The sequence below is a fragment of the Cimex lectularius genome, unplaced genomic scaffold (assembly GCF_000648675.2).
Source record: "Cimex lectularius strain Harlan isolate CLEC.00 unplaced genomic scaffold, Clec_2.1 scaffold34, whole genome shotgun sequence".
NCBI lineage: Eukaryota > Metazoa > Arthropoda > Insecta > Hemiptera > Cimicidae > Cimex > Cimex lectularius.
Window position 1 is genome coordinate 1,551,119 of NW_019392635.1, and position 27,420 is coordinate 1,578,538.

Consider the following 27,420-nt stretch of genomic DNA (forward strand, 5'->3'; position numbering starts at 1 on the left):
AATTAATCTTTTTATGAAAGGTTTTGGTAGAAATGAAAAAGTTAATGTCACGAGCGGGATTCGAACCCAAGACCTTCGGTTCATTTCAACCAAAACCTTACATAAAAAGATTAATTAATTGAAAGAAGTAATTCGATCAAGAGACCACTAAATATAATGGATTTAACGTGTTAAATGTTAAATTTCGCGTCAACAGAATTTTAAAGAAGGGGGGATGCAGGAACGATAATAATATTGCTTTAGTGATTTTTTATATATACAAGTTTTATTCGTATGATTTTATATGAATTAATTTAAAAATTAAATGTAGTGAGATTTGAAATTAGCTGTTCCTAGTTGTTTGATCTCTAAAATTTATTATAAGTGATACTAGTTTGTAAATTAAAGGTAATTAATTAGCGTGGTTTTAATCTTTTGTTTGAATGTTACAAAAAATTATTGTCCTTTTGATTTTTTAAGTTTTTTATGAAAGAATAAACTATTTATACATATATAATATCTAAAGTTTGATCTTAATTTAATTTTGTTTTATTATATAGGCATTGGTGGATTGTCTTTTGGCCGTGTTTTTGTAACCAGCTTGGGCGAGTTCATGGGTAATTTCCCAAGATTCTCTGCTAAGTATAATTTCAAATTTAAAACTACTAGCGTTTTTACTAGTTTTACAATGTAGAATTAAAATCACTTTTAACAATTTAAAATACTGGCGGAATATTGTTTTCTTTATGTTTGCGTACCCGTATGTAGGTTATTAGTGCGTAAACCCTTTTCTGTAGTATATTTTTCTAGGGAATAAATAACAATTTGACGGGTAAAACGATCAATAATTAATCTCGTACACCTTAATTTCACGAGGCCTTAAAATTTTTAAAATTTTACAATTTACGTTTTACACGCTGACATTTTCTTGAACAACATCCTAAACTGTACTAACTCTAAAACTCTTTTCCATAACATTTAATTAGTTGTAACGTTTAGTGAAAATTCAACAAATATTTTGTGGAAAAAAAATACTCTAAGCAACAACGTTATATTATTTGAAAATTCACCAGCTGTTAAAACAAAACTATTGATTATTTATTACATAATAATTAATTGGAACCAAAAAAAAAAGTTTTAGTTGTTTTATTTACAGGCCAACAAACATCCACAGTTTTTAAAAATTATCATTTCTGTTCTTTTCTAACCGTATTTTAAGATTACATGTACATCACTGTATATAATGTACTGTGCCCTTTAAGATTATCCCCCGTTCTGTGCTTATAGGGCACTGGTGAGTCCTAGTTAATCAAGAAATTTAATTAGTAGGCCCGGTTTCACCAGTACAATTTCTTTTACAGTAAAAAAGCAAAAATAAACCAAACAATCCTAAAAGACCAACTGTCGCCCCCAGTTTTATGCGGTACCTTTGCGATGTCAATTTTAGCAATCTAAGATAGCCAGCCTGTACTCCTGATTTGAGCTGGGATAAGCTCGGTTGTTGGTTTGGAAGTAATAACCCAACCTTAACTATTCCAGCTGTAAGTTTGGATCTGGGATGAAATTCCTCGAGATGTTACAAGCTAATTATGAACATGCTGAGAAAATGAGTGTGTAACATAAGCAAGAAGAGGTGACACACCCTTTTATAGATTTTTAAGTTTGTTTTGCAATGTTTTATGATCATATGCAAGTGCAAACAAAAGAGATTTTTTCTTTTTTTTAATGAAAATTCTTTGATGAAAATGATTCTTTTTTTGAATTTTTTTCCAGGGGTATTTTTATTTTAACACTAACCAAATCTTTTAAAAAAAAACCTACCTGAATTATAAAAAAAAAAAATATAAATGTTAATATTACTGAAAAGGGTTATTCAGATATCGTGAGTTGCGGTCGGGTGTGACTTAGGTTTCAGAAAAACATTTTCTTTATCGTGCCAACGTTTCGATCTTTTATTGAGATCATCTTCAGGGCTCAATAAAAGAACGAAACGTTGGCACGATAAAGAAAATGTTTTTCTGAAACCTACATCACACCCGACCGCACCTCACGATATCTGAATAACTATCGATTAACGGTCACTAATCTCTACACATTACTGAAAAGATTTCAAAGTGCACCACTTTTTTTTTTACCTGTCCGATTGATACAATATTTTTATTTTTATGAAAATTGACAAGAAGGTACCATACTGGCACTTATAAAATTGATGTAGCCGTATCATCTCTAGTAGGCAGCCACTGAAGATGGCAAAATGCTGAAAAATATCTGACAGGCAAAACCAGCAAAATTGGATTGACTGAAGACAATTAAGCTATAGCCTCATATCATCACAGTCCAACAATGGTTTACGTTTTATTTTATTTATTTTTTGAGAGAGAATTTTACAAGTTCATGACAAAATGTTTCTTATTAAGAAGGAACAGTTTTATTTATGCAAAGAGAAAAGCAATGCAGGTTTTATTTTGCATTAGCTGCTGCATCACAGCCCTCATGATGGAAAGGTGAAGGTCCCTTGATCGAATCCTGCAGCCCCGAATACTTTTTTTGCAAGGGTATATGAACACTCTCAGTGCTGGTGTTTTTGAAAAAAACTTCCCATTTTTAAGTACGTCCAGTGGCCGTGCATTCGAACTGTGGAACTTAAAATGATGAGCTTCGAGCCAATACTGTTCCTGCCACTGACGCCCCTGCCAATCCTGTTTTTAAAAGTGTATTTTAATGCCTACATATGAATCATTTAGTCTGGCTGGTCTTTCACCATACTGAAATACAATTAAAAATATATCCTTGTTGTATTAACAACTTATGAGTGTTCACAACATATAACAGAATTATTATTTATTCAATTTCATCGTTAAAGTTTTTGTAATTTATTAAGCGACATTTGTCTACAGATTGTACAAGTCCATAAGAGAGAAACAAGCACGGAATGAGAATTCCTTTCTAGAAGTTTCAAACTCTTGCAGAGTTGTTACAAGAGAATGGAAGAGACTGAACAGACATGCGGTTTGATTCCTGTATCATTGGATCTTAATAATGCTACTTGTAAATTGAACTTTTATCTATTTGACGAGCTATTTACTACTTAAATAACCTTGTTTTCTATAGTTATACATTTAAGCGATGAAGTGTCTCCGGTCAGAAGCGTCGAATTAGTGAGACAGGAAGATTTACTGAAGCTGAGCGATGGGATTGTGACTTTAGAAGATGGATCCCAGTGGTATAAAATACCTCTGGAAGAAGGTAATACATTTTTTAGTTAATATTTGTGCATCAAAATAATTTTTTTGTGTGTTAATTTTTAACAGAGGCTGAAACAAAAGAAGTCTATATAGAAGGAGTATCAACAGAATGGGGAGAAGAAGATGTATATAATGAAACTTTAGAAGAACAGACTGAGAGGGTAAATGCAACTGATGAGGAATCATTTGCTCAAGTCATAGTTTTAGAAGATGGATCCTTAGCTTATTTCCCACAACACTTAGAAGGTTATTTTTTATTTTATTTATTTATTTTTTTGAATAAAGATTAGTTATTAATAAATTACCTATCCATTTAGATAAAACGCAGACGGTAGTTCAGAATGATTCCAAAACACCGGCAAAGAAGGAAAGAACTCATCAATGTTCGGAACCAGGCTGTAAACGTTCTTATAAATCTCTCCATCACTTAAAAGTACATAAAAGCTCACCAAATCTCAAAATCCATTTTAATTTTAATCTATTTTTGTATTTTATTCTTAGGTTCATATTAGAAATCATACAGGAGACCGCCCTTACAAATGCTCTATGGAAGGGTGTGAAAAGGCTTTTGCAACTGACTACAGTCGTAAAGCGCATTTGAGGACTCATACAGGAGAAAAACCGTACCCCTGTCCGGAATGTTTGAAAAGCTTTAAGACGAGTGGCGATCTCCAGAAACACATACGAACTCATACTGGTAATACAATTAAATACAATTAGAAACCATCGTAATTAAAAATTATCATGACATTCTACAACAAATAAAGAGGTTTTAAACTTAGTATCCTTAACCCTTGAGTCAGCGCGTCTTGTTGATTAAAATGTACTTTGACGATTTTTCCCCTTTTTTTCATAAAAACCTTGGTTTATGTGTTTTTTTTTTTTTTTTTTAATTCTTTGTCCAAATATCAGATTTGTTTTGTTAAGTGATATTAAATATTTATTATTATAATTTAAATGTTATTAATTTATGACGTCCAAAATCTACAATCCAAATAGCATACTGAAAATATACCTGGACAGACGGACTCTCCAGTACTCCTCGTCATTCTCCATAAGCACGTTTCGCCCAATGGCGCACTGAGGGCGCCTGACGGTGGCTTAAGGGTTAAGTTTGTAAAACAAACATTATGGTCTTCAGTGTGCATTACCCTAATCTGAACTTTGGTACTTTGGACATCTCGAACGGTACAAAAATTCAAGAATTAAAAATTTTAAAGCAAACAAATGAAACATTATTTGGAAGAAATGGTGCAAGAGAGAGAATGAATGAGGAAGAGTCTATGAGAGAGAAAAAGAAAAAGAGAGGGGGTTTGTGAGTGACTAAGAGAAAAAGAGAGAGAAATAGTGAGTGTGAGGGACCAAGACAAGCTTAAACTATACGGATTTCAGGATATTCTTTTGATCAGTGAATCCCTCACCTCCCTACACTACTTTTTTTTCCTTTTAATTTAACGTGGGTTCACAACAGCAGAGGTCATATCAACCCTCGGGGCCAAAGTTGGTGAACAAAAAAGCCCATTTGTAAGTATGTCAGGTTCTAATGCAGAGCCGCTGGATTTGAACCCAGGACCTTTACCTTACAGTGATGAGTGCTGTGTCAACACCTAAACCATTGCGGCTACAGACGCCCCCCCCTTAACTATTAAAAGATGACACGTTTTAATTGTTGTGTGTTAAGTATAGTATACCTTCTGTTTAAAAATCAGAGAAAAAAAGGAAGAAGCTATGAAGAAAAGAAAAAAAAAAAGATGCGGTCGGGTGTGATGTAGGTTTCAGAAAAACATTTTCTTTATCGTGCCAACGTTTCGATCTTTTATTGAGATCATCTTCAGGGCTCAAAGTGTTTGTCTTCTGTGTAATTGTGCCATCCTTGTGTGTCGTGTTGAGAGTGCCCATAGTGAATAACTATCGATTAACGGTCACTAATCTCTACACAAAAAAAAAAAAAAAAGATTTTGTTCTTTTTGTAAAGAAAAATTGACAGTATTCTAATACGTTTAAAGTTTTGTATACGCATCAAGCAGTGTTGTGTTCAAATAATTTTTGTACAAACGTATTTATTTTTTAACTCTTTGTAATGGGAATTTTTCAGTAATCTGAATACTTCCCTGCAATGATTAGTTTGGATTATCGAGAGAGCACCGTATGTACTGTGATTTTTTATATGTGCCAAAATGATTGCAAAATTTCATTTTAGCACCATTACAAAATTAGAATTGTTATTAATGAATCTGTGGATTAATAATTAAAAATATTATGTTAACCCTGATTATTCTCACAATTTTTAATTCTTGTTTTATAAATATATATGTTACAATTAATGTATTTTATTTTTCTGTTTTATAAAATAGGGGAGAGACCATTCAAGTGTCCTGTTGTTGGTTGTAATAAATCTTTCACCACATCAAATATTAGAAAAATTCACATTCGTACACATACAGGTGAAAGGCCATATGTATGTAATTTTAAAGGGTGCGATAGAAGTTTCGCTTCATCAACAAATCATAAAAATCACATGAGGATCCATTCAGGAGAAAAGCCTTATGTTTGTTCGATAGAGGTATAATCTTTTTTCCCCCCATATGTATAATTGTTTCCCTACTATTAAACTGTAATTTTTTATTTATTTTATTATTAGAACTGTGAAAAAAGGTTTACCGAATATTCGTCACTTTATAAACATAATTTAGTACATTCACAAGTGAAAAATTACCAGTGTTCATACTGTTTAAAGACGTATAGACAACTTTCGACACTTACAACTCACAAAAGAACCATCCACGGTGTAATAGCAGCCGAAGATGGTACTGAAGTCATTTTAGAGCAAATGAGAGTCGGCAAAGATGGAAGCAAAAATTTTAAGAATATAACTTCAAACGTAAGTTTAAATTTAAAACAATCCTTAATTGTTATAATTTAATTTATTTTTTAGCTTCTTAGTTTAAGAAAAGAGCATAGTGCAATAGAAAATGTTGATGGTAACATATATATAATCGATAATGAAGTAAGTAAATAAGCTATGCCTTGTAATATTTAAATTAATTTTGCTTAATAATGTTCAATTTTTGAAATGATTTCAGAATGAGATAACTAGCCAATTTGAAATTGAAGAGGTTCCAGAAAATGGCTGTGAAACTGAAGATTTTTAATATAACTTATTAGCTATTAGTGCAATATGAAATAGCCACAAACTAATAAAGTTAGACACATAACTTTTATTTAAAAAAAGAACTTCAAAGTATAATTTACTTTGATTATTAAATAAAATGAAGGAATAATTTTTTCTTAATTAATATTAAAATAGAAAGTTTGTTTTATTTTTTTAGTTGGGCTCATCTCAGAGCAGAGGCCTTGTTTAATTTGTATAATCTAGTCGATAATGTACAGTTAGAAAAGTAATATTTTGTTACCAAATGTAAAAAAAAAAAACTTTGGTTTAGTTGTTGCTTATTTTTTAATCTTTTTTCTGTAAGTTTTTAACAGATCCAAGTCAAGCATGAATAAACCCTCTCCATCCTGGACACGTTTTATTTGTGCTAGTAAACTTCCTAAAAACTTTAGGGCTTCATATTGTTCAGGGAGAAATTGGGTTGTAATAAAGTCTTCTAAATTAATATCACCATGTTCATTACCCTTTTCAGCCACTTTGATTAAACTCTGAAATTAAATTTAGTTATTCAAGGAAGGTAAATAACAATTAATGCGAAGTTCTCACGTCTAAGACATTTTTTTCAGTGTTAAGTGAAATCGTTACGGCAGATGTAGGATTCCATATTTCCTCTTCAGGTGGTTGAATTGCATACAGTTTCAATCGTCCGCCTCGCAGGTTCTGATAGTGTACTAATTTCATAGCGTGTTCTACCTCATCCTTGGCATTAAATGAAAACATTGCATGGAAACCTGGCAAAGCAATCGTATCATGGCTGAACACGCTGGCCTGAATGTCCAATAAGTTGTTAATTTAATTGAAGCGTCAAAGGGGCCCATAATTTGCAATCATACCATGTTTAAATATAAGTAACCTGCAGATAATTCTTTGTTTATTTGATCGTTAATTGCTTTTTCACATTCCTCGTGGAAGTTATACCTTGTAGCCGATGCTTTCACTTCGTTCGAGCATTTATTTGAATCTGATGATGACCGTTTCCGCTTTTGTATTAGAAGTGATTGCTTTGAAAAATTTTGAAGGCTTAATTTATTCGGATTAAACTTCCATAAATTAAAATATATATTTAAAAGCATTTTAAAAACACAACTATTTTATTAAAAAATAAACACACATGTACATATGCCATTTGATCATATTGTCCAACAACAACCATAATTATCAAAATAAATTTAAACAATTATACATGTTAAAAGAGGCAATAACTAGAAATTTAATGCAAGTCAGACAGTATTCAGTTTTAAAGCAAAGGTTTACTTGCCGAATTTATACAAATATTTCATTTTTTTATTTATAGCAAAATTGAATCTAAACAGTCAACATTACATTAATTTATATTAAACTTAACAGTAATTTATTCTTGAACATGTAACTGGTTTACAAAGGTGAAACTTTTACAACCGACAAAGTTTCACAACCTAGATGAAAAAAATACAAAGTATAAAAGACACAAATAAGTACAATACAATTTAACACTATGGTAAACAAGACAAACTCGTATAAAAATAAAGCATGGCATAAAATTATTGCCTTAATAAAATGTTCTTTTTAAAAGTTGGCACAGAAATATATAAAGGGAGAAAGAGAAACATTTAATAATCCTTAAGTTATTAAATATTTTAGATTGTTTTTGTAATAGAAATATAAAGTATTAATTTAATTAATTATACTTTTTACCTTGGTCTTGGTTGATATGAAAAAGCTAGGGTCACGAGAAAGATTGTAGAGCAAAGTCATGACAGCTCAAATGGTTAGAACAGCAGTGCATTGAGCCGAAGGTCTTGGGTTTGAATCCTGCTCATGACACTCACTTTTTCATCTTAACCAAGTCCTTAGATAAAAGTATGATTAATTAAAATAATTAATACAATCAATTATGACTACTAAACACATATATGGATTAATATAAAATATACTTTGGAACAAACGGTGTTGAATATAATGAGAGAGAACAGTGAGAAGGAGACAGGGAGAGATAGGTGTTTGAAGTTTTCTGTATGAAGTTAGATTATATAAATAATTTGCAGGAAATGACTTGAAATTCTAACAAAACCACAAAAACCATTGAAATTTAGTTTTTAAAAAAATTTAAAATTATATTTTATTATAATGAAAAAGATAGGGAGAAGTGTTTGAAGTTTTCTGTATAAAAAAAAGCTAATGATAGAAATTATTTGCAGGAAACAACCTGACATTTTAATAAAATGCAAAAAAAACATTGAAAAAAAGTTTTAAATTATATTTTAATGTAAAGAAAAAGAAAGGGAGAAAGAAGTTTTCTGTATAAAGTTGAAGTTTTCTGAATAAAGAAAGTTAGATGATATAAATAATTTGCAGGAAATGCCTTGAAATTCTAACAAAACTACAAAAACATTGAAATTTAGTTTAAAAAAATATTTTATATTTTAGTTTAATATAATGGAAAAGATAGGTAGAAAGAAATTTTTCTGTATAAAGAAAGTTGGATGATATAAATAATCTACAGGAAACGGCCTGAAATTTTAACAAAACACAAAAAATCATTGAAATTTAGTTTAAATTTTTTTTTGAAATTATACTTTAATATAATGAAAAAGATAGCGAGAAAGAAATTTTGGTACTTTTTGTATAAAGAGTTAGATGATATAAACAATCTACAGGAAACGACCTGAAATTTTAACAAAACACAAAAAATCATTGAAATTTAGTTTTAAAAAAATCGTTGAAATTATACTTTAATATAATGAAAAAGATAGGGAAAGAAATTTTGGTAGTTTTTGTATAAAGAAAGTTAGATGATATAAACAATTACAGGGTATAATAACAAGTACAGGAAACGACTTGAAATTCTAACAAAACCACAAAAAACATTGAAATTTAGTTTAAAAAAATCTTTTAAGTTATATTTTAATATAATGAAAAAAATATTGAGAAGTGTTTGAAGTTTTCTGTATAAAGAAAGAAAGATGATAAATACTTATGACCATAAAACGACCTAAAATTGCCATAAAGTATTCAATTTTAGTTATGAAAAGTTAATTATTTAATTAAATCAGGTAAGAAGAGGAGCAACTTGTCAGTCCAAGATTTGTTCGGAGGGGGGCTCTGTATAATGTTCTGCTGTAAAATCATGTTAATTTATTAAAATAATAATAAATCAATGTTTGAATTAAAGAAATGTTGTTTTGCTGCATTTTTAAGTAAATTCTTGCTATATAAAGAATAAAGTAACACTTGGTATTTTTTGATCAATATATTGGAGGAACCTATTTAGCAAATTTTCGATTGAAAAATAAAATAGAACCAAGGAAAAAGAAGTAAACTTTTCTTTTATGACTTTTCAGGAGGAATTCTATTCGTTATAGCCTGCACGGGATATAATTGACATTGAGTTCAAGCCCAGTTGAACTGTGTTGGCCCCAGTGTAGGTGGTAGAGAAGGGCAGCGATGTCTCGAATTGACCTCTCTCACTCAGTCAACAGAAATTTGTTGACCTGTTGTAACTTGTAGGAGTCCGAGACTGATTAATTTGTCATAAGTCAGAGGTATCAACGATGTACCAGTGTTTCACAAACTATATATTACCACCGGTTTCTCACGGATTTCACCGTTAATTTCATTTCACCGCCTTTAAACACAACGGCAAAACGGACGGGGCCGAATTAATTGGGCTAAGACATGAAACACGGATTATTTATAAGGTTAACGACTTCTGAAAACAAATCCTCCGATGTTTCTTAAAGTAAGTAAACCAAGGGCGTAACTGTTAGTCCTCCTTTTTTTTTTTTAAATGTCTTGCTTTTTTTTACATAATTTTTTTGTTGTGTTTATTTCTCTTTTTTGTTTGTTTATTTAATAATAGCAAATTTATATAATACTTTCACCCAGAAGATTAATCCTAAGCTATATCAAGTTACATGATGTCAGATTCAGATATAGTGTTTGAATGTTTTTTTTTTTTCTCGTTACTAACGTTATATTTGTGCCACTTGCAATGCTTGAACGAATCCAAGCAATGTAAAGGATTGTCCGATTATTTTCTACTTCCTGATGAATGAAAAGAACTCATTTTGTCTGTATAACTGTATAGATACATTTGATGGCAAACACAGCAAGTACGTATTGGAATTTGGGCTATAGTTTTGTGTTACATGACAAACACAGGTGGTTTGTTTAGAATACTAACAATATTCTCTCCTTGTAATATTGTTTTTATCTTTTCTAAGTGTTTATTGAATTTGTTTCCTAACCATGCCTTTCAATATTATTGTTATTGCCATTTTAATCTTTAACAGACTCCAATTTACAAACATAACAATCCATTTTAAATTCAGCATTTGAAATTCCTTAAAATTGACAGTGTATTTTAACAATAGAACGATACTAAAGAAAAATTTACTCTGCTAAAACTATTCTTTTGGCCCGAAAAGTTGAATATAAAGAAATATTCAATGACTGGACTGCACAGGTGGTTTAAAAAATTCAAAAATGGGGATACAAGTCAGGAATGGGGGCAAGGTTCAGGATGTCCTTCTGTAGTGAACAGAGGATGACGAGACACTATTGCCAACGATGAAAAGCACTCAAATGTCAGATGAACTAGGTTTAGGTCAGTTGAAAAAACTCCAGTTGTACAAGTTAAGGCCGGTCACCAACTTTTTTGCCGAGCTTGTCGCCATTCTTAAAGCCATCACAGTTATATCTGTCTCTCATAAAACTCTCCCGTTCTTACCCCCTCACAACCTTAATGTCAATCAAAAATATTTTTTGTACAACCCGTGCATCCAAGATATCCTTTACAAACGAAAAGGACTCTCCACTCAAAATGTTAAAGTTATTTTCATGTGGAATCCAAGTCACGTTGGCATCCACAGGAACGAAAAAGCCGACCAGTTAGCTAAAGAATCAATTTTGTGTGGAATTCCCTGTACAACAGTTCCCTACATATCAAAAACATCATTTGGAGGGGAATAGACAACACACTACAAATAAACTTTTCCAAATCAAAAAATAAGTTAAAAATTGGCAAGCCTCAATTTGAGGAAACAGCAAACAGTCCTAACCAGAATAAGGATCGGACACACCCGCCTTACCCACGGCTACCTACTTGACCATAAAAATACACCAATATGCCCCACCTGTCAAACACCACAATTAAGCATATCCTACTGTCGATACTTCTCTTCACACATCACACCACTTCCCAAACAACATATCCGATTATTGGGTGATCAGTCCCCACATTTAAACGCTGTCTTTGATTTCCTGTTGGAGGCAGCAGGCTTATGTGGCGAAATTTAAATTGTTCCTCGTGAGTCTTCCATCCTTGAAAGAATCAAGGCAAAAATGGCCCAAAGGTCGTAGCCACATTGTAGCTTACTGGAGAGGTTTACATGTACCGATAAACCAGAACATGAGTGCCAGCTTTTTCCGTGAAAGGTATCGCGACTGGTTCTGGTAACCTAGATTGGATCAAAATTCGATCATTTTTATCTGCACAGTTGCTTAAACCAGTGTGTGTTTGTGTGGAGGGGGGGAAACACAGGTTTCAGTATTCAATTTGTTGAGCGTGGACATTCTTGCATTTTTCGATTTTGTTTGTGCTTATTTTTGAATATGCCACAAAGCATGTTCAAAGTTTAGCTAGTTTAGCCCAAGATTGGTGAATAGAAAGAAATTTAAGTTTCAACAAGACAACACCTGACCTAATTTTTCAACACGCGACAGGAGATGGTTGAAATTAGCGTCTGCACCCTCCCTATCATCCAATAAATGCTCCTTCAGTCTACATCTTCTGAGCAGATCACTTCCAACATGGATCCTCCAACAAAAACTTTTGTATGGCTTTTTTCACTCAACATGCTAGCAATGCAGCCAGAGAATTTACAATTTGAACTCTTGATGTCATTTACCATTCAGTATGAAGGGTTGTAATAATAATGATTGAAATTATACTTCTTTTTGTCTCACTTATATTTTCATTATATGTTATTAACATTAACCGATGTTGGGTGTTGTCTTTCATATTATTTGTAAAACATTGCGATGTTTGTTCTAAGTCAATAATTAAAGTTAAAATAAAATTTCCTTTTCAATATGCTTGTCTTCTAGTCATATAAGCTAAGCCAGAAAAAATATTTAATTGTTTACTTTCCGTCACCTTATCTTAACTGGTTGTTTTTATCTTTTAAGTATGGTTCTTCCCAGTTCATTCCATTCATTTGTACGCAATGAATTAATCTATTGAAAATGTCCGTTTTCGTAAAAAAAATAAAAACTATAAAATTATAGGTATTTTCAAACAGTTAATGAACTTTGTGATGAAATGAAAATGTGTTTTTTTATTTTCAGAAGGGATACATTTGAGAAATGTAGGATGACAACTTGGGCGGAAAGGATGCATCGTCGAGCTGCAACGTTTAGCAATGTCGTCACATCATGTGGACAACCCAACGTCCACCCATATCCAAGAAGGCTTGAAAAGTAAACAATTTATCAACAATTGAATGATTGTACTGGTAATGGAATTATTATAATTTGAATGATTTATTTTATAGGGTCAAATTTGGTGTGCCGCTTGATGAAGTCTGTAAAAATGACATTCCTGGACCTTTACTGGTAAATTTTTTTTCCTATTAATTTTTTCTCATCCTCTTGACAAATACATTTTTGAAAAAAAATCCTTTCTTTCAATAATTTTTCTTTTTCATTTAGTAAAGTGGAAAGAGAAAATAGAGCAAAAACAAAACTTAATTTTTTAAGACAACCGAAATACTACAAAAACTTTAGTAATCCATTCCGGTTTGTTCATTTTGCTAGTTTTCACTCTGTTTTAAGTCATTTTATATCTTATTCCATCGAACTTTTCTAATCTTTTAAGTATATTTAACTTGATAAATTGTTATGCAACTGTTTGATAAGAAGCTTTTTTTTTTATTATTTTCTTCCTTTACAGAATGACTAATTTCTTGCGATAAAAGATAAAGTTGTGCCTACTTACAATGTACCGAGAATTCAATTGTACATTGTTAATAGAAAATTAATTTTCTTTCATTACTAATCTTGATAAAAGTGGTCAGAAATATCAGAAATGATAAATAAACCTTTTCTGTTTGATTTTCAAGTAATTTTGGTACAATTAAAATGACCAATCAATTAAATTGTGTACTTGCTACTTTAGTTAATACTCTTAGTTTTCTTTAAAAATATTTGTTTTAGTATAATATGTATATCATTTCATAAATTTTTGAATTTATAAATTATATTTTGAATATACATTAATATTGGTATTGAAAAAAAAATTCTACCGGAGTGATTTATGTTGTACTTTTTGCCCGAGAAAGATTCTGGGCATTGTAATGTGGATAATGATTATAGTATGTTCATAAATTACACAAATATATATAGTATGAATAAATTATACAAATTCTCTAATTTTGCAATTTTTTTAATGCATTAAAAAATTACTTGTTCTGAATAAAAATCAACTCATCCATTTTTGTGACAATAATTTGTAAATAATCTGATTTTCACTTGCTTCTTTTATTCTTTATGTTTTATTTAATTTTTTCTACTGAGAAGGGACAGTAGGCTTATTGTAAATTTAGATGTAATTAATGGTTATTATTTATCAGTTAATCGTATTGGGATAGAAAGGTCGATGTATCGAAATCTAAATCACGGTGGCTTAGATAGTTAGAGCATCGGGGTACAGTTCTGAAGACCGTGGGTTCGAATGCTATCCATGACATTGACTTTGTGATGTCAAATTTCATATTTAAAAAAGTTAATATGTAATAAAAAGAAATTTGCACAAAAACTATGTGTTGAGATAAAAAAAGTAAATATCTCAGAAATCAAAGTCACGATGGTTAGAGCATCAGGGCAGGATAGTTCGAATCCCATCTGTTACAGTGACCTTTATATCTCAAATTTCCTATTTAATAGAAATTTAGACGAAATGTTCACAGCTCGTGCTAACATGGTTGTGACAAATTTTCAAACAAAATTAAAATTTTTATGCTATTATCTTGAGCTCTTAATCTGGCTGTATTTTGTCATATTTTTGAACTTGTCTTGAAACTGCTATTCTTATCCATTTTGGGGCCTAATTAGATGAGGAGTAGTTCATTAACTAGTTTTTTTACACTAGACATTAGGACAATGTGAACTGTCTAGATTTTTTTTTTTTACAAAAATTATTGAAATTCATAAAAACATTCATTTTTTAGTAATAGTAAAAATATTCTGCTGAACTGCTGTTTGAATTGTAGAATTGTACACCTAAATGAGCACTATTTTGGGTTAACAGTGATTTTTCGTTATATAGTGATTTTCAATTGTTGTTTGAAGGTTTTGGTACTGAAATTGAACAAAGAGGCTCCAATTAAAAAGGATGTGTTCCGAGCCCCAGGTCATCAAGGTAACATGAAGAAACTGGTCCATTTCTTACAAACTGGAAGACTTGTGAATATGGACAACTATTCTGTTTATACTATTGCATCAGTTTTGAAAAAATTTTTGAGGAAAATTCCCGGCGGGATATTTGGAAGAGCTAATGAACAACATTTATTTACGATAGTTCAAATGGAAAACATGGAAGAACAGAGAGATGAAATTCACAAGTATGTTTCAACCATTTTCACTATTTCATTTTTTCTAATTGTTCTTTTTTTTTTTTAATACAAATGATCTCCAGGTTAATAACATCACTTCCTTCATACACACAACGCTTGTTAGTCCTTTTATTTGGTACTTTTCAAGTAATTGCTAGTAATGCGGAGAAATTTAATACGGGGATGACCTCTGAGGCTTTAGGTGTTTCTGTTGCTCCGAGCTTTTTCCAGAGTTGTGTATCTGATGGGAAAACAGCCAAAATGGAAGATGTCCTTAGGTTCAAAGTAAGTTACCTATTTTTATTTTTATATTTTGGTTTATTATATGTTTTTTTTTCTAATTAAATTGAAGTTTTTATTTTAACAATTAATCTTGACCAAAATTCAATACAATAGAATGAAGGAAATGATAATATACCATAGTTGTTTAGTTTTAGACATCTTTGCATGTATAACTTATTAATTGTATAATTCACAGTTATACTTAAAAATTTAACATTTGTTTATTTTAGTCAAGACAGTGAACGCCTACAATTATTTTATTTTATATTATTTTTTTCATTGGTATGTAATTGGTTTATTTTTCTTATCAATTACAATTTTTCACAACAAAGGATTTTGTAATGATAAATTTTTAATTGCCTAAAATATTTCCTGTTTCAGAAAGAAACCTTTTTATTGAAATATCACCTGGGTTCTTGCTTATTAACTAGATAAATCTTGAAACATCATAGAAATATTTTTTCAACATTTTGACTCAACATAAAGCTAGTATTTACTTTTGCGAATTGTTGAAGATATAAAAAAATTTAAATATTTTTGTATAAAACTGTCCTTTTAAAGTCCATTTCTTATAGATATACGGATTTTTTAAAACCAATTCTAATTATGACCTTTTATGTGTGTTTTAATGTTAAATGTTTGTTTTAGTTTTCTGTATGGTGAAGTTTTTTAAAATAGACAAAACAAAATATATACAGTAGCTAACAAGGATTTATTTTTTTGTTCACTTTTTTGTTTTTTCAATGTTTTTTGTCCCTGATTTGTTATGGATATTTATGTTTGGCATATGTAGTGTCCCTTATTATTTTCCATATTATCACAAAATAATGTTTGATAATTTGTCTATCATTGTAATTATTTGGGCAGTAAGAATAAGCAAATTTGTAGCAGAAAACTTCACCAAACATATTTAGTGTAATTATTTATAAACGATAATCTGTTTTTGGGATTATCTATTCTAAAATATAATAAATTTATGCTGTCTTTCATAGTGATAGTGTACATAAATTTGTTAGATTCACTGTATAAATTTCTGTTTGCTATTGTAAATATGCAACTTGTATATATTGGCTTATTGTTTGTTCTTGCTCAACCAAATAGGCTGAAGTTCATGTAAGTGGATTCAATAAATGTTGCTCAATTGAATGAAAATTCAATTTATTGCATGATTTTATTTGATTGATATGGTTGATCAGTTTAAATTTGCATGAATGTTCAAGAGTTACTTGTTGCAGTATTGAACTTATTTTATTTAGATTAAAATTTATAATTATTAAATTTCTCCAAAAAAAAATTTTTATTTTTCATTTTAGGTCGCAACTCGGATAATGAAACTTCTCATAGATAATTTTGGGGCTTGTGACTTGTTTGGTAGACCCAATTATGAATTTTATGCCCGCATAACAGGGAGAATATTGAAAGTGGAAGATGACTGGATTTTCAGTTTCCGTTACCCACCTGAAATTTTTGCTCGTAAGTTTGAATTATAATTTCATCATATATATTTATTTAATAATGAGAGTTTGGTGAGATCAGGTCAGCTGTCATCAGAAAATGAAAAGACTTGCCTTCAGTACGAATGTGAAAGATGGGGCTTGAAATTCAACTTAGAAAGTGAGTATGATTTTCAATGATTTATTTCTAGACATAGTAATTTTTATTTAAAATTTAGCAATGTCTCACCAAGAGGAAAGCCAATCTACACCAGCTTTAATCCACCTACCAGATCTCGATAACGGTGCTTCCAGTTCCTTAGGTATTATCCCTGAAAATAATCTATTGGAAAGTTGTACCAGGCTTTCTATCAGTCTAGAAGAAAACGGTTTATTCAAGGTAGGAAATTAAATATTACTCTTTTTCTACTTTAAATTACATGATTTTTTATATTTTACTTTAATTGTTAAACATTTTAAACAGGCAAACAACTTTCTTCGCTGGACTTGTTGTCTTTATTGATAGAAAGGTTAGATTGTATTGAGTTCAATCACAGCTTAAATTTTGTTTTGCTTAAAATGGGGCACAGTACTGTTTATAGTTTGTCATAAATGTGTTTTGTCCAGATCTACGTCCATTGTCTTGTGGTTAAGAAAGGTGGAAAGTGGTTTAACAACAAAGAAATTGCTGGTTTTCATTTCAACACATGTAAACCATTTGATAAAGTGAATAATTGTAACTAATTTGATTCAAATTACGATTTTGGAAGTTTGCACAGGCTGCAACATCACAAATAGATGACTTAGGATTTTCACAAATTGGCACAATGATATTTATAATCAATCGTGTCTGTTATGAATATATTTATGCATTTATAAAGGTTTTAAAAATTACTGTAAATTGTGTGCAAATGTCACTTGTGTTGATAAAATCCTGTTTAACATTTTTTTTTGTTCATGATGTTGAGAGTCAGCTTCTATAGCTGAATATATACGTTTTCATTTCTGCTACAGTTTTCAAAAAGCGAAATGTTTTAATTGTATTGTTTTTACGAGGTTGTCTTGTTCTAGGGTTCTAGCAGGTCTTCCTCAAGCAGTGCTTCAGCACATCACATGACCCTTGAGGAGTTAAAAGCAGTAAACAGATATGCCGAGAGTACAAAAAGTCTCACCTATCTACCTCAGGTAGATTAGTTTCTAAAGTTTACTTGTGTCTAACAAATTGAATTAATTGATTAGAATTTATATTGAATCCAGGTCCATGAAAGACAAACTGCCAGAATGAGAACAAGATCTGAATGGTTTTTGAATCCTGGGTATAGACTGGCCTCATCGATGGATAGTGACCCAACTTTACATGTTCTCAGAGGATCTAACAACTTTACATCTTCTGGGAACATTGGTAATTTGTTTTTCCTTCTTAGTTCTTTTCCTATGGTGCAAGTCGTATGCGTATTTTCTATGACATGCTTTAAACTCCATACGGTTCTTGGATTTTTATTTTTATTTTTGCTTCTAACTTGCATCAACAGCTTACCGTTTGAAACCCCTGTCTTATGAACATTTAAGGAAAAATTGTTTGGGTCATTATTGAGGGTTATGTCTGTTCAGGAGGGGTTTAAAATAGACAAAATTAAGAAAATTTTAAGTTGTTTACATATTTTAAATTTCCAATGAGTAATAAAATTAAAAAATCAGTCGGGCTGTATTAGGAGCGGAGCATTCCATCCTATTCTATCACAAACAAAAATTGTATGCATAATTTTTTTAGAGTAACTATAAGAAGACTAACTTCATTGTTTTAAGTTCCATCTTAGCAAATGAGATGATTAAATGTTTATGGAATTGAATAAAGGCTAAATAAATCTAAATTAGATGTTTCACAATGCACTAGTTACGGAAAACTCGGGTTAGGCTGTCTCTTTTAGCTCTCACTGCCAAACCTGGAGCACAGAATACAATTAGAGGTCATATCAGTGAACATATAAGCTAAAAAATGACACCACAATCCCTATGCAAAAGAGAAGTTTTGAAGGAGGAACAGACCTTATTAAAAAATAAAGTACATTTATATAGTTCTAAAAAATGGATTATTACCAATCCACAAGTTCAAAGTACCCAAAACGGGACCACGGTAGCTGAGTGGTTAGTGTGAGAAACTCTCGGCTCATAGACCCCGCGGTCATGGGTTCAATTTCCACTGTCACCTCTGGCTTTTTTTTCATGATACCCTCCTCCCCAATACGCATATGCATAATTAATTGTCTCCTTGCCTAATATGCAGATCATAAGGCCATTAAAAAAAAAAAAAAAAAAAAAAATACCCAAAACAGTCAAGGGTATATGGGGAAGAGAACTTCTAAGGGGAAAAAGGTAGTAGAAAATAGCAAATAAATTTCCTAACAGCCTAATTAATAATATTTTTACTGTTTATGTCCATTCTACAGAATTACGTAGTGCAGTATGGATGCATGGCATCTATGATGGTATGGAGGGTTTAAAGTAAATAAAAATTCTCCTTTTTGATTATTCGGAGATCGTGAGATGCGGTCTGGTGTGACATAGGTTTTAGAAAAACATTTTCTTTATCGTTCCAACGTTTCAATCTTTATTGAGATCGTCTTCGGGGCAGTTTTTTTTTTTTTTTTTTTTTTTTTTTTTTTAAATCTTTCGGGAATACACCCATCATAAATTTTGATTATATATAGTTTATTTTTAAAAAATATAAGACTAGTTCGCTTTGACAAGCTGCATGGGCAATAAGATGCTAATGATGGGTGTAAATTCCCAAAACAACCAAAAAATTTAATGTAAAAATAACGCAGAAATTAAAAAAATAATAATAAAAAAAATAATAAATTACAACTATAAATAAATATAAAAAACACGTCTTTAAAAATATTTGTTACATACTAATTGTAAATACTATTGTGTGTTGAACATTTTGACAACAATAAAACAGATTACTCACAGGGTAACCACAGATGCCGAGTGGCCAGCATGTAGAATCTCAGCTTGTAGATGTGGTTGTGGATTCAGTTCCTACCATCCTTCCAGGCCTTTATTATTAAATAAGATATTACCACATATAATACTCTGCTCTGGCTAATATCTAAGAACCTAAGGCCATAAAAAAAGTTGTATGCATGAGAATCACACTATCTGATATGAGCTGTGTAAATGTTATTCAAAAAATTGCTAGAACTGAGTTCTCATTGATTTCGAAAAAAAAAAAATATATATGTTATAGCAAATTATATATTTATTTAATACGACTAAAACACTAATTAGTACAATGTTAATTTTATTAATTTTTTTAACTCAGGTGGTACTGGCTTGAGTGCGAGTGCTGAGTCGGTGTCAAAAAGGTCCTGTGTCCGTAGGAATTCAAGCCGGTCGAGGCACAATAGACCTTCTTCTCGGAGGAACAAAGAAAATGGCAACAAGTCTATCCCAAAATCTCAACACAGTCAAGATGGATCTCAGCCTATTCAAATCAGTGTAACATACAAACCAAGGATATAAATACATACCAAAGATGGCTTACTTTATCGTGAAAATAATTGCTTTACATGTTCACTACGGTGCACATACTTCAACCCATCACTTATGAATGGCCGTTTATCAAACGAAACAGGAATACGAAAATAGTTCAATTTTTGTTATGTATTTTTTTGCCTTCTTCATTTAATATTTGAGACAAACACAAATTTGAAGTGTGTTGCTTCTAGATAAATGGTAAAAAAAGCTTTTATCTTAATGACAATTCATTAAAATCTTATATTTAAAAATAGGAGCATTTACACAATACACACAATTTTGAAGAATCTACAAGACATGACAAAGAAGAACGGAAATTCAAATTATTTATTTAATTAAATAATAAATATCTATATATTGAAGAACATTAACATGTTTAAAGTTGGAACAATATAATGTAATGTACTTCTTAAAAATGCTCATGTTTTGGTCTTAAAAACAAAAATTTGCTCCAATGTAAATTGAGGGTTGAATGTTTATTGAGAAAAGAAAAGAAAAATTATAAGATGTGGTTTGTGACTACTTCACTTTTGAACCTTGACATATCTAGAAAATCTGGAAAAAGTTTTGCCATTATGACGAAAACCTGTATTGAACATGTTAAAAACAGAAAAATATTGCCTAGTCAGGATGTTACATTATTTAATTTTGTTAATTGAAAATTTAATTTATTTACTTGCTAATCAATGTACACACACAACATGTTATGTCTTAAGTTTAGTGTTTTAATAAAGAATAATTTTGTTTGAATGTTGATAGATGAACACCATAGATATATTCTGTTCTACGAAAAAAGACTTGTGTGCTCAAACTTTTGTTGTTAAAAAGGGCCTGAGAATACAACATTATGAGAATATTATTCGCAATATCTTTCCATGTGTGTGTATTTTAAAGAACATGTTAAACTAACGAAGTCATTGTTTTGTAAAAAATAAAACTTGCCAATTCGTTAGAGTGAATGGCTATCTTTTTTATTTTATTATATTTATGGCCTATAGCTATGAAACATTAATTTTAATATTTCGTATTTTGTAATAATATTATACAGTGCGATATGTGCAGTTAATTGTATAATTATTTAATATTTTCGCCTTTTGTAAATACCTCTTGTAACAGATTTTTTTGTATTGACTTACAATATTTTTTATATTTTTTGTACATTTTGATTAATTTGTTAACAAAGACAAATGTTTAATTTATAATTACTAAATGTTATATATTGATATTTCTTCTATCAAATACCAAAGAGTTTATTATATTTTTTTTATTTATTTATTTTTTTTTTCTTAGCTTAAATGGACAAGAATATAAGTTCTGTCATTATTACCTAATAAATGGCTTATATTCCATTTAAATTAGGGAAGGCAATGGTATGCTTGAATCAAATTTTGTTCATTGTGCTTTTATAATTTTAATTGCGTGTGTTGAAAACAATATTTAAACATTAAAACTGACTCCTATTAATAGACAATTATTTTTGAGAAAAAAACAAAACAAAAGCCGTTTTTAATTATTTGATTTATGTATTTGTTATTTATTTTTGCTGTTCCATTTGAAATTATTTTTTTACTGACGTACCACAAGTCAAAGATTTTCTGGTTAAAATAATCTTGGCTGTGACCTTTTTAAACCTGTTATTTTTCGTTTATTTTTTACCTTGTGTAAAATATTTCATAGCATCAAAGACTGACTTATTTATTTATACAAAATAACTTCAGAATATTTTTTTTTTTAATGTGTTACCAATTGATTTATTGTATAACGTCCATTAGCAAACTTTATTGTATATTGCAGCTTTAACAATTTGCTAACTTGCTCTTTCCTTATTTTCTTACAAGATGAGACAGATCAATTATTGAAAATAACGTAAAACTATGTGACTACATGATCTCAATATTAGTGCATAGTTTTAAAAAAAGATATGTAAATTTTTTTAATGTAATAATCACATTAGTTTCATGGCTCTGTTTGAGTGTTTTTGGATATACACTGCCAAATATTGTTATTAAAGATGACTAATCATTCCATTATCTACATTGTGCACAATTGCATTTATAATGGGCCAAAGTTTGTAACTAAGTGTCAAATATTCATTAGTAGATGACTTTTTTTTTATTAAACTGAATACTTACATGCAGTATTGTAAATAAAGTTTTCCAATTTGTAACGTGTGTATCTTTGCTACTTGAATTAATAACAAATAAGAATAAACTGATGCTAAATGTTTCTTTATTCTATTATCAAAGAACCAATCTATGAAAAAGAAGTATAAACAGGAGGATTCTGTGTATCCACCACACCCAGAAGGACAGATGGCAAGATGTGCTTTACGAAGTCACACATGTTGAAGAGGACATTGTTAGGACGTCCAACTTAACATGCTAGTGGTTTTGATTTCAAAAGCAGTCTATGGAATTTTAATTAAGAATACAAAATCCAAAAAGAAAAGAAAAATAAGCTTGAAAGTGCTTTGACCCCTTTTCGAGATACCCAACTGGTGGTTGGGGAGTGCCCTTCAGTATGGCAGGAAGTTTTTTTCTCTTGCTACATAAATTATAAATACTATACATAACAGTATAATATAATAATAAAATGTTAATTAAATAGGTCATAGAGGCAATATGGAAGTTATAAATAGAGACCCCCGTCCCAAAGAAAACATCAATGATAAATTGCTGAAAAAGCGTTCGCATAGAATCCATTTCACTTTAATATTTCAAAAAGTTTAAATTAAGTAGAAATCATTGATAATAAATATTTTATTAATCATATTATGTTGTTTATTATAGAGATAAACAGAGACTTTAAGGGAAATGTTGTTTTCTTATGTTACCTAACGTGTAGCTTCAATAGTACTTGCCAACACGGACGCTTCAGAACATTATTCTTTATTTCTTCAACGGGTAAAGAAGGTAAGTGACTTTTCTACTTTTCCCCTTTTTAATACATACTATTTAAGCATATTTCACTCAAAACTGTATAAATTGGTCATTGTTCAACACTATTGAACTTTATTTGTTTGTATTTTTACCGTTTTAATTTGTGAAAAAATTGAATCCAAGTCGGAAGCGCCCTTATGGCCTCGCGGCATAGCAATTTAGAATGTTGAAATTGTTCTTAAATGTTAAATTAAACTGACAATAAATTAAACTGATTTAAGTTAATACCTCGTACTTTTTAAATGTAAAGAACACATATGTGTGTTCAAGCTTAAAATAATCAGTTGGTTGGACCAGTGTTACACTGTATTTATTGTGCCGATTTTTCATTTGTTATTTAATTTAAATCTAACTTAATTGTATTTTCTGTTAAACTAAAATGCTTTTAATAATTTCCAGCGTAACGGCTGTAGCCACGTGCTCTTTGAGTACCGCTACTAGGTTAGGATTAGGAGTGAAGGTCTGGGGTACTATGTTATGTTTTAAACGGATACTAATTGTTAATTTAGAAAAACTAAATGTTCTATTTGTTTAATTAAACTTTAAAAAAACTATCCTTTTGAGAAATTTCATTACGGAAATATTATTGATCTCATTACGAAAGACGTTATTTGAAAAATGAAATAGTTATAATTTCAGTAACAATTAAAAGATAAACAATCTAACAATTAATTTAATATGTAAACAATTTTTTATTAAAATAATAATTGAAATATGTGTTTCAAATTTTCGGTTGAATGAATTTTTTCGACGAAATCGTGGAATTTGAAATATAACGCACGTGGCAGTAGGTTAGTTTTTACTCTAGGTCTATATAAATGCAGTTAAATCTCGATATAACGCATCTAGAAGGAAACAAAGACTAAGTACATTGATTATTCAGAAATTGTGAGATGCGGTCTGGTTTGATGTCGGTTTCAGAAAAACATTTTCTTTTTCGTGCCATTTCGATCTTTATTGAGATCATCTCCAGGGCCTGGGATAAGCAATCATTGTTTAAATTTATCAAATAGATGTAGGATGTCGAAAAAAATTGAATTTATACAATGCAAAAACATATTTTTTATATTCAATCACGGTATTTCTACTCACCCAAAGTGTTTTTCTGCGAAAGTGTGTCACTCTAGTGTGTCGTGTTGAGAGTGCCAGTGAGTTATTGCTGTATTATGTTCATATACGTTGGGTTTGGAGAGCAGGAGTTCCTTTCCTTCAGATTATTTTACGATACCCTTTGAAGGTTCTGTGTTTCTGATAAGAGCAATTACAAGTTAATGATTTAGTCATTTTTAGTTTTTAAATGTGAAATATGCATAAATAATGTGCTCACCGCGATGATTAGTACATGAAACTTTGCGGTTTCCACCTGAGGGTATTTCACGATACCCGTTGAAGGTCCTCTGTGTCTGATATGAGCACTGACAAGTTAAATATTTAGTTATTTTTATTTTCCAAATATGGAATTGATATGTTATTTATGCATAAATAATTTGGTTTCCACCTGAGGGTATTTCACGATACCCGTTGAAGGTCCTGTGTGTCTGATATGAGCAATGACGAGTTAAAGATTTAGTTATTTTTATTTTTGAAATGTGAAACATGCATAAATAATGTGCTCACCATGATGATAAATACTTGCAAATTTGCGGTTTCCACCTGAGGGTATTTCACGATACCCGTTGAAGGTCCTCTGTGTCTGATATGAGCACTGACAAGTTAAATATTTAGTTATTTTTATTTTCCAAATATGAAATTGATATGTTATTTATGCATAAATAATTTGGTTTCCACCTGAGGGTATTTCACGATACCCGTTGAAGGTCCTGTATGTCTGATATGAGCAATTACAAGTTAAAGATTTAGTTATTTTTAGTTTTTAAATATGAAATTGATATGTTATTTATGCATAAATAATTTGCTCACCATGATGATAAATACTTGAACCTTTGAAGTTTCCACCTGAGGGTATTTCATGATACCCGTTGAAGGTCCTCTGTGACTGATATGAGCACTGACAAGTTAAAGATTTAGTTATTTTTAGTTTTTAAATGTGAAATATGCATAAATAATGTTCTCACCATGATGATAAATACTTGCAACTTTGCGGTTTCCATCTGAGGGTATTTCACGATACCCGTTGAAGGTCCTCTGTGTCTGATATGAGCACTAACAAATTAAAGATTTAGTTATTTTTATTTTTTAAATATGAAATTGATTTTATTTATGCACAAATAATTTGGTTTCCACCTGAGGGTATTTCACGATACCCGTTGAAGATCCTCTGTGTCTGATATGAGCACTGACAAGTTAAAAATTTAGTTATTTTTATTTTTTAAATATGAAATTGATATCTTATTTATGCATAAATAATGTGCTCACCATGATGATTAGTACTTGAAACTTTGTTTTTTCCACCTGAGGATATTTCACCATACCCGTAGAAGGTCCTACATAATTTGATATGAGCACTAAGAAGTTTTAGTGTTTTTTAGTTAGTTTTTTTATTTATTCATAAATAATGTGCTCATATCTTGAGGCTCCTCAGGCTTGTATGAGAAACATTTCAATTTCATCATTAATTTTTTTAAACTATTATATTTATTACTGATGTAATTTATTAGCGAATTCTAATTGTTTATTTACAAATTATTGTTTTATGTATGCAATTGTAGTCTCATTGGTGAAAAAAGGATTTTGTGCATATCACTTATTCTTTTTGTAATTTTTTGCAACTTTTTTTTACTTAGCAACATGGCGGACGCAGCTCCAGCCGCTCGAGGTGGTTTCCGTGGAGGATTTGGTGGCCGAGGAGGTCGTGGTGGTATGCGAGGGCGTGGTAGAGGACGTGGCCGTGGTCGTGGGCGTGGCAAAGAGGCTGAAAAGGAATGGATCCCAGTAACTAAACTTGGACGTCTTGTCAAAGATCAGAAAATTACATCTCTTGAAGATATTTACCTGTTTTCTCTTCCAATTAAGGTATGTTAAATTTTTCCTTTCTGCAATTACATTCAATTTTGATCCTAGATTTGTCAATCAATGTGGAAATTAAGTAATTGTTGATTTTCTCCATTTTATTTTAGGAATTTGAAATTATTGATTTTTTTATTGGGCCTAACTTGAAAGACGAGGTACTCAAAATTATGCCTGTTCAGAAACAGACTCGTGCAGGGCAAAGGACAAGATTCAAAGCCTTTGTAGGTACGTACACCCTAAGCCTGCATTATCTAATCATTGTTTTCATTTGTTAACAATAATGCATTACATAACATTATATGATGATAACTGCAACCCACTGTATAGATTATAATATGAATCTTTTTGATTATATCTTATGCATCACTATCTGATGATTATATATTATAAATATAAAAAAAAGCAGTAGTGACACAAAACCATTACTAATTAATATTTTCATTTCAGCAATTGGTGATAGTGATGGGCACATCGGTCTTGGCGTGAAATGCTCGAAAGAGGTTGCCACTGCTATCCGTGGAGCTATCATTCTCGCCAAACTGTCAGTTGTACCAGTGCGTAGAGGTTATTGGGGAAACAAGATCGGAAAGGCTCATACAGTGCCTTGTAAAGTCACCGGCAAGTGCGGATCCGTTCAAGTACGATTGATCCCCGCTCCTAGAGGTACTGGCATCGTAGGTGCTCCCGTCCCCAAAAAACTGTTGCAAATGGCTGGTATTGAGGACTGCTACACCTCCGCCCGAGGATCAACTGGTACACTCGGCAATTTCGCGAAGGCAACCTACGCAGCAATTGCTAAGACATACGCCTACTTAACACCCGATCTCTGGGACAATGACAGCAAACTTGAGCCACCTCCTTACAGCAAATTTGCTGAACATCTGGAGAAGTGTCATCATCCACATGCATTGGCACAATCCAGAACTGATTCTTAGGCAATTTGTTGTTAGAAACTGCCATAAATAAATATGATTTAAAAAAAGAAGTAACCCTGCAGTGTTTTTGACTTACCTTTTTCCTTTTCATTATATTTTTCTTGTATTTTAACTGAAATAAATTCATTTTTAAATATAATGGCCTTGTCAGTTTGTAGGTTGTTAAATTAATTTGGAATAAGCTTGGTTTTTTCTTGTTTCAAATAATGCATGTTTATACAACATTAATAAAAATGACAGCAATTAAATCATTTCTAGCCTGTTGAGTGGTTTTCTTAACAGGTATAAATCATTTTCTTAACATTTTACAATCAGAACGTTGAAATTCATTTTG

General features: G+C 30.8%; 4 protein-coding genes across 11 annotated transcripts; 3 read left to right on the forward strand and 1 right to left on the reverse strand.

Moving 5' to 3' along the window:
• Positions 1 to 539: 539 nt before the first annotated feature.
• On the forward strand, positions 540 to 6,841 carry LOC106661948 (zinc finger protein 143-like). 3 transcript variants are annotated; one of them, XM_014385718.2, is made up of 10 exons: positions 540 to 596; positions 2,877 to 3,027; positions 3,091 to 3,225; positions 3,291 to 3,470; positions 3,542 to 3,657; positions 3,726 to 3,921; positions 5,579 to 5,787; positions 5,866 to 6,105; positions 6,160 to 6,231; positions 6,308 to 6,841. In XM_014385718.2, exons 2-10 carry the CDS (start codon positions 2,964 to 2,966, stop codon positions 6,374 to 6,376), a joined length of 1,281 nt encoding a protein of 426 aa, XP_014241204.1. In that variant the 5' UTR covers positions 540 to 596; positions 2,877 to 2,963; the 3' UTR covers positions 6,377 to 6,841. The 3 variants fall into 3 exon arrangements, with proteins under 3 accessions (XP_014241204.1, XP_014241206.1, XP_014241207.1); XM_014385720.2 differs by having other exon boundaries at positions 554 to 621; XM_014385721.2 differs by lacking the exon at positions 540 to 596 and adding an exon at positions 635 to 811.
• On the reverse strand, positions 6,663 to 7,521 carry LOC106661949 (soma ferritin-like). 2 transcript variants are annotated; one of them, XR_001339799.2, is made up of 3 exons: positions 7,315 to 7,498; positions 6,943 to 7,249; positions 6,663 to 6,884 (listed from the first exon to the last, which is right to left on the reverse strand). XR_001339799.2 is itself a non-coding variant. In XM_014385724.1 (3 exons), exons 1-3 carry the CDS (start codon positions 7,467 to 7,469, stop codon positions 6,675 to 6,677), a joined length of 672 nt encoding a protein of 223 aa, XP_014241210.1. In that variant the 5' UTR covers positions 7,470 to 7,521; the 3' UTR covers positions 6,663 to 6,674. The 2 variants fall into 2 exon arrangements, 1 of the variants encoding a protein (XP_014241210.1); XM_014385724.1 differs by having other exon boundaries at positions 6,943 to 7,164; positions 7,230 to 7,521.
• Positions 7,522 to 9,790: 2,269 nt separating this feature from the next.
• LOC106661924 (rho GTPase-activating protein 20) lies at positions 9,791 to 22,468 on the forward strand. 5 transcript variants are annotated; one of them, XR_002910001.1, is made up of 12 exons: positions 9,791 to 10,114; positions 12,724 to 12,855; positions 12,930 to 12,990; positions 14,725 to 14,996; positions 15,071 to 15,272; positions 16,371 to 16,382; positions 16,583 to 16,742; positions 16,806 to 16,883; positions 16,942 to 17,102; positions 17,187 to 17,232; positions 17,774 to 17,887; positions 17,960 to 18,104. XR_002910001.1 is itself a non-coding variant. In XM_014385684.2 (12 exons), exons 2-12 carry the CDS (start codon positions 12,749 to 12,751, stop codon positions 20,225 to 20,227), a joined length of 1,512 nt encoding a protein of 503 aa, XP_014241170.1. In that variant the 5' UTR covers positions 9,791 to 10,114; positions 12,724 to 12,748; the 3' UTR covers positions 20,228 to 22,468. The 5 variants fall into 5 exon arrangements, 4 of the variants coding, with proteins under 4 accessions (XP_014241170.1, XP_014241172.1, XP_024081466.1 ...); XM_014385684.2 differs by lacking the exon at positions 17,187 to 17,232 and adding an exon at positions 20,028 to 22,468; XM_014385685.2 differs by lacking the exons at positions 9,791 to 10,114; positions 17,187 to 17,232 and adding exons at positions 12,562 to 12,663; positions 20,028 to 22,468.
• Positions 22,469 to 23,066: 598 nt separating this feature from the next.
• On the forward strand, positions 23,067 to 27,140 carry LOC106661972 (40S ribosomal protein S2). Its single transcript, XM_014385757.2, has 4 exons — positions 23,067 to 23,154; positions 25,926 to 26,154; positions 26,259 to 26,376; positions 26,599 to 27,140. Exons 2-4 carry the CDS (start codon positions 25,930 to 25,932, stop codon positions 27,084 to 27,086), a joined length of 831 nt encoding a protein of 276 aa, XP_014241243.1. The 5' UTR covers positions 23,067 to 23,154; positions 25,926 to 25,929; the 3' UTR covers positions 27,087 to 27,140.
• Positions 27,141 to 27,420: the final 280 nt, after the last annotated feature.

Bases quoted from the DNA above. Each gene is read 5' to 3' on its own strand.
- LOC106661972 (XM_014385757.2), top strand. From the start codon at position 25,930: ATGGCGGACGCAGCTCCAGCCGCTCGAGGTGGTTTCCGTGGAGGATTT. The intron at 26,155-26,258 runs GTATGTTAAATT...ATTTTATTTTAG, and splicing joins TGTTTTCTCTTCCAATTAAG to GAATTTGAAATTATTGATTT. The intron at 26,377-26,598 runs GTACGTACACCC...TTTTCATTTCAG, and splicing joins AAGATTCAAAGCCTTTGTAG to CAATTGGTGATAGTGATGGG.
- LOC106661948 (XM_014385718.2), top strand. From the start codon at position 2,964: ATGGAAGAGACTGAACAGACATGCGGTTTGATTCCTGTATCATTGGAT. The intron at 3,028-3,090 runs GTAAATTGAACT...TGTTTTCTATAG, and splicing joins GGATCTTAATAATGCTACTT to TTATACATTTAAGCGATGAA. The intron at 3,471-3,541 runs GTTATTTTTTAT...CTATCCATTTAG, and splicing joins TTTCCCACAACACTTAGAAG to ATAAAACGCAGACGGTAGTT.
- LOC106661949 (XM_014385724.1), bottom strand. From the start codon at position 7,469: ATGCTTTTAAATATATATTTTAATTTATGGAAGTTTAATCCGAATAAA. The intron at 7,165-7,229 runs GTATGATTGCAA...TTGGACATTCAG, and splicing joins GTTACTTATATTTAAACATG to GCCAGCGTGTTCAGCCATGA. The intron at 6,885-6,942 runs GTGAGAACTTCG...ATTTAATTTCAG, and splicing joins CTGAAAAAAATGTCTTAGAC to AGTTTAATCAAAGTGGCTGA.
- LOC106661924 (XM_014385684.2), top strand. From the start codon at position 12,749: ATGACAACTTGGGCGGAAAGGATGCATCGTCGAGCTGCAACGTTTAGC. The intron at 12,991-14,724 runs GTAAATTTTTTT...TGTTGTTTGAAG, and splicing joins ACATTCCTGGACCTTTACTG to GTTTTGGTACTGAAATTGAA. The intron at 17,888-17,959 runs GTAGATTAGTTT...TATTGAATCCAG, and splicing joins GTCTCACCTATCTACCTCAG to GTCCATGAAAGACAAACTGC.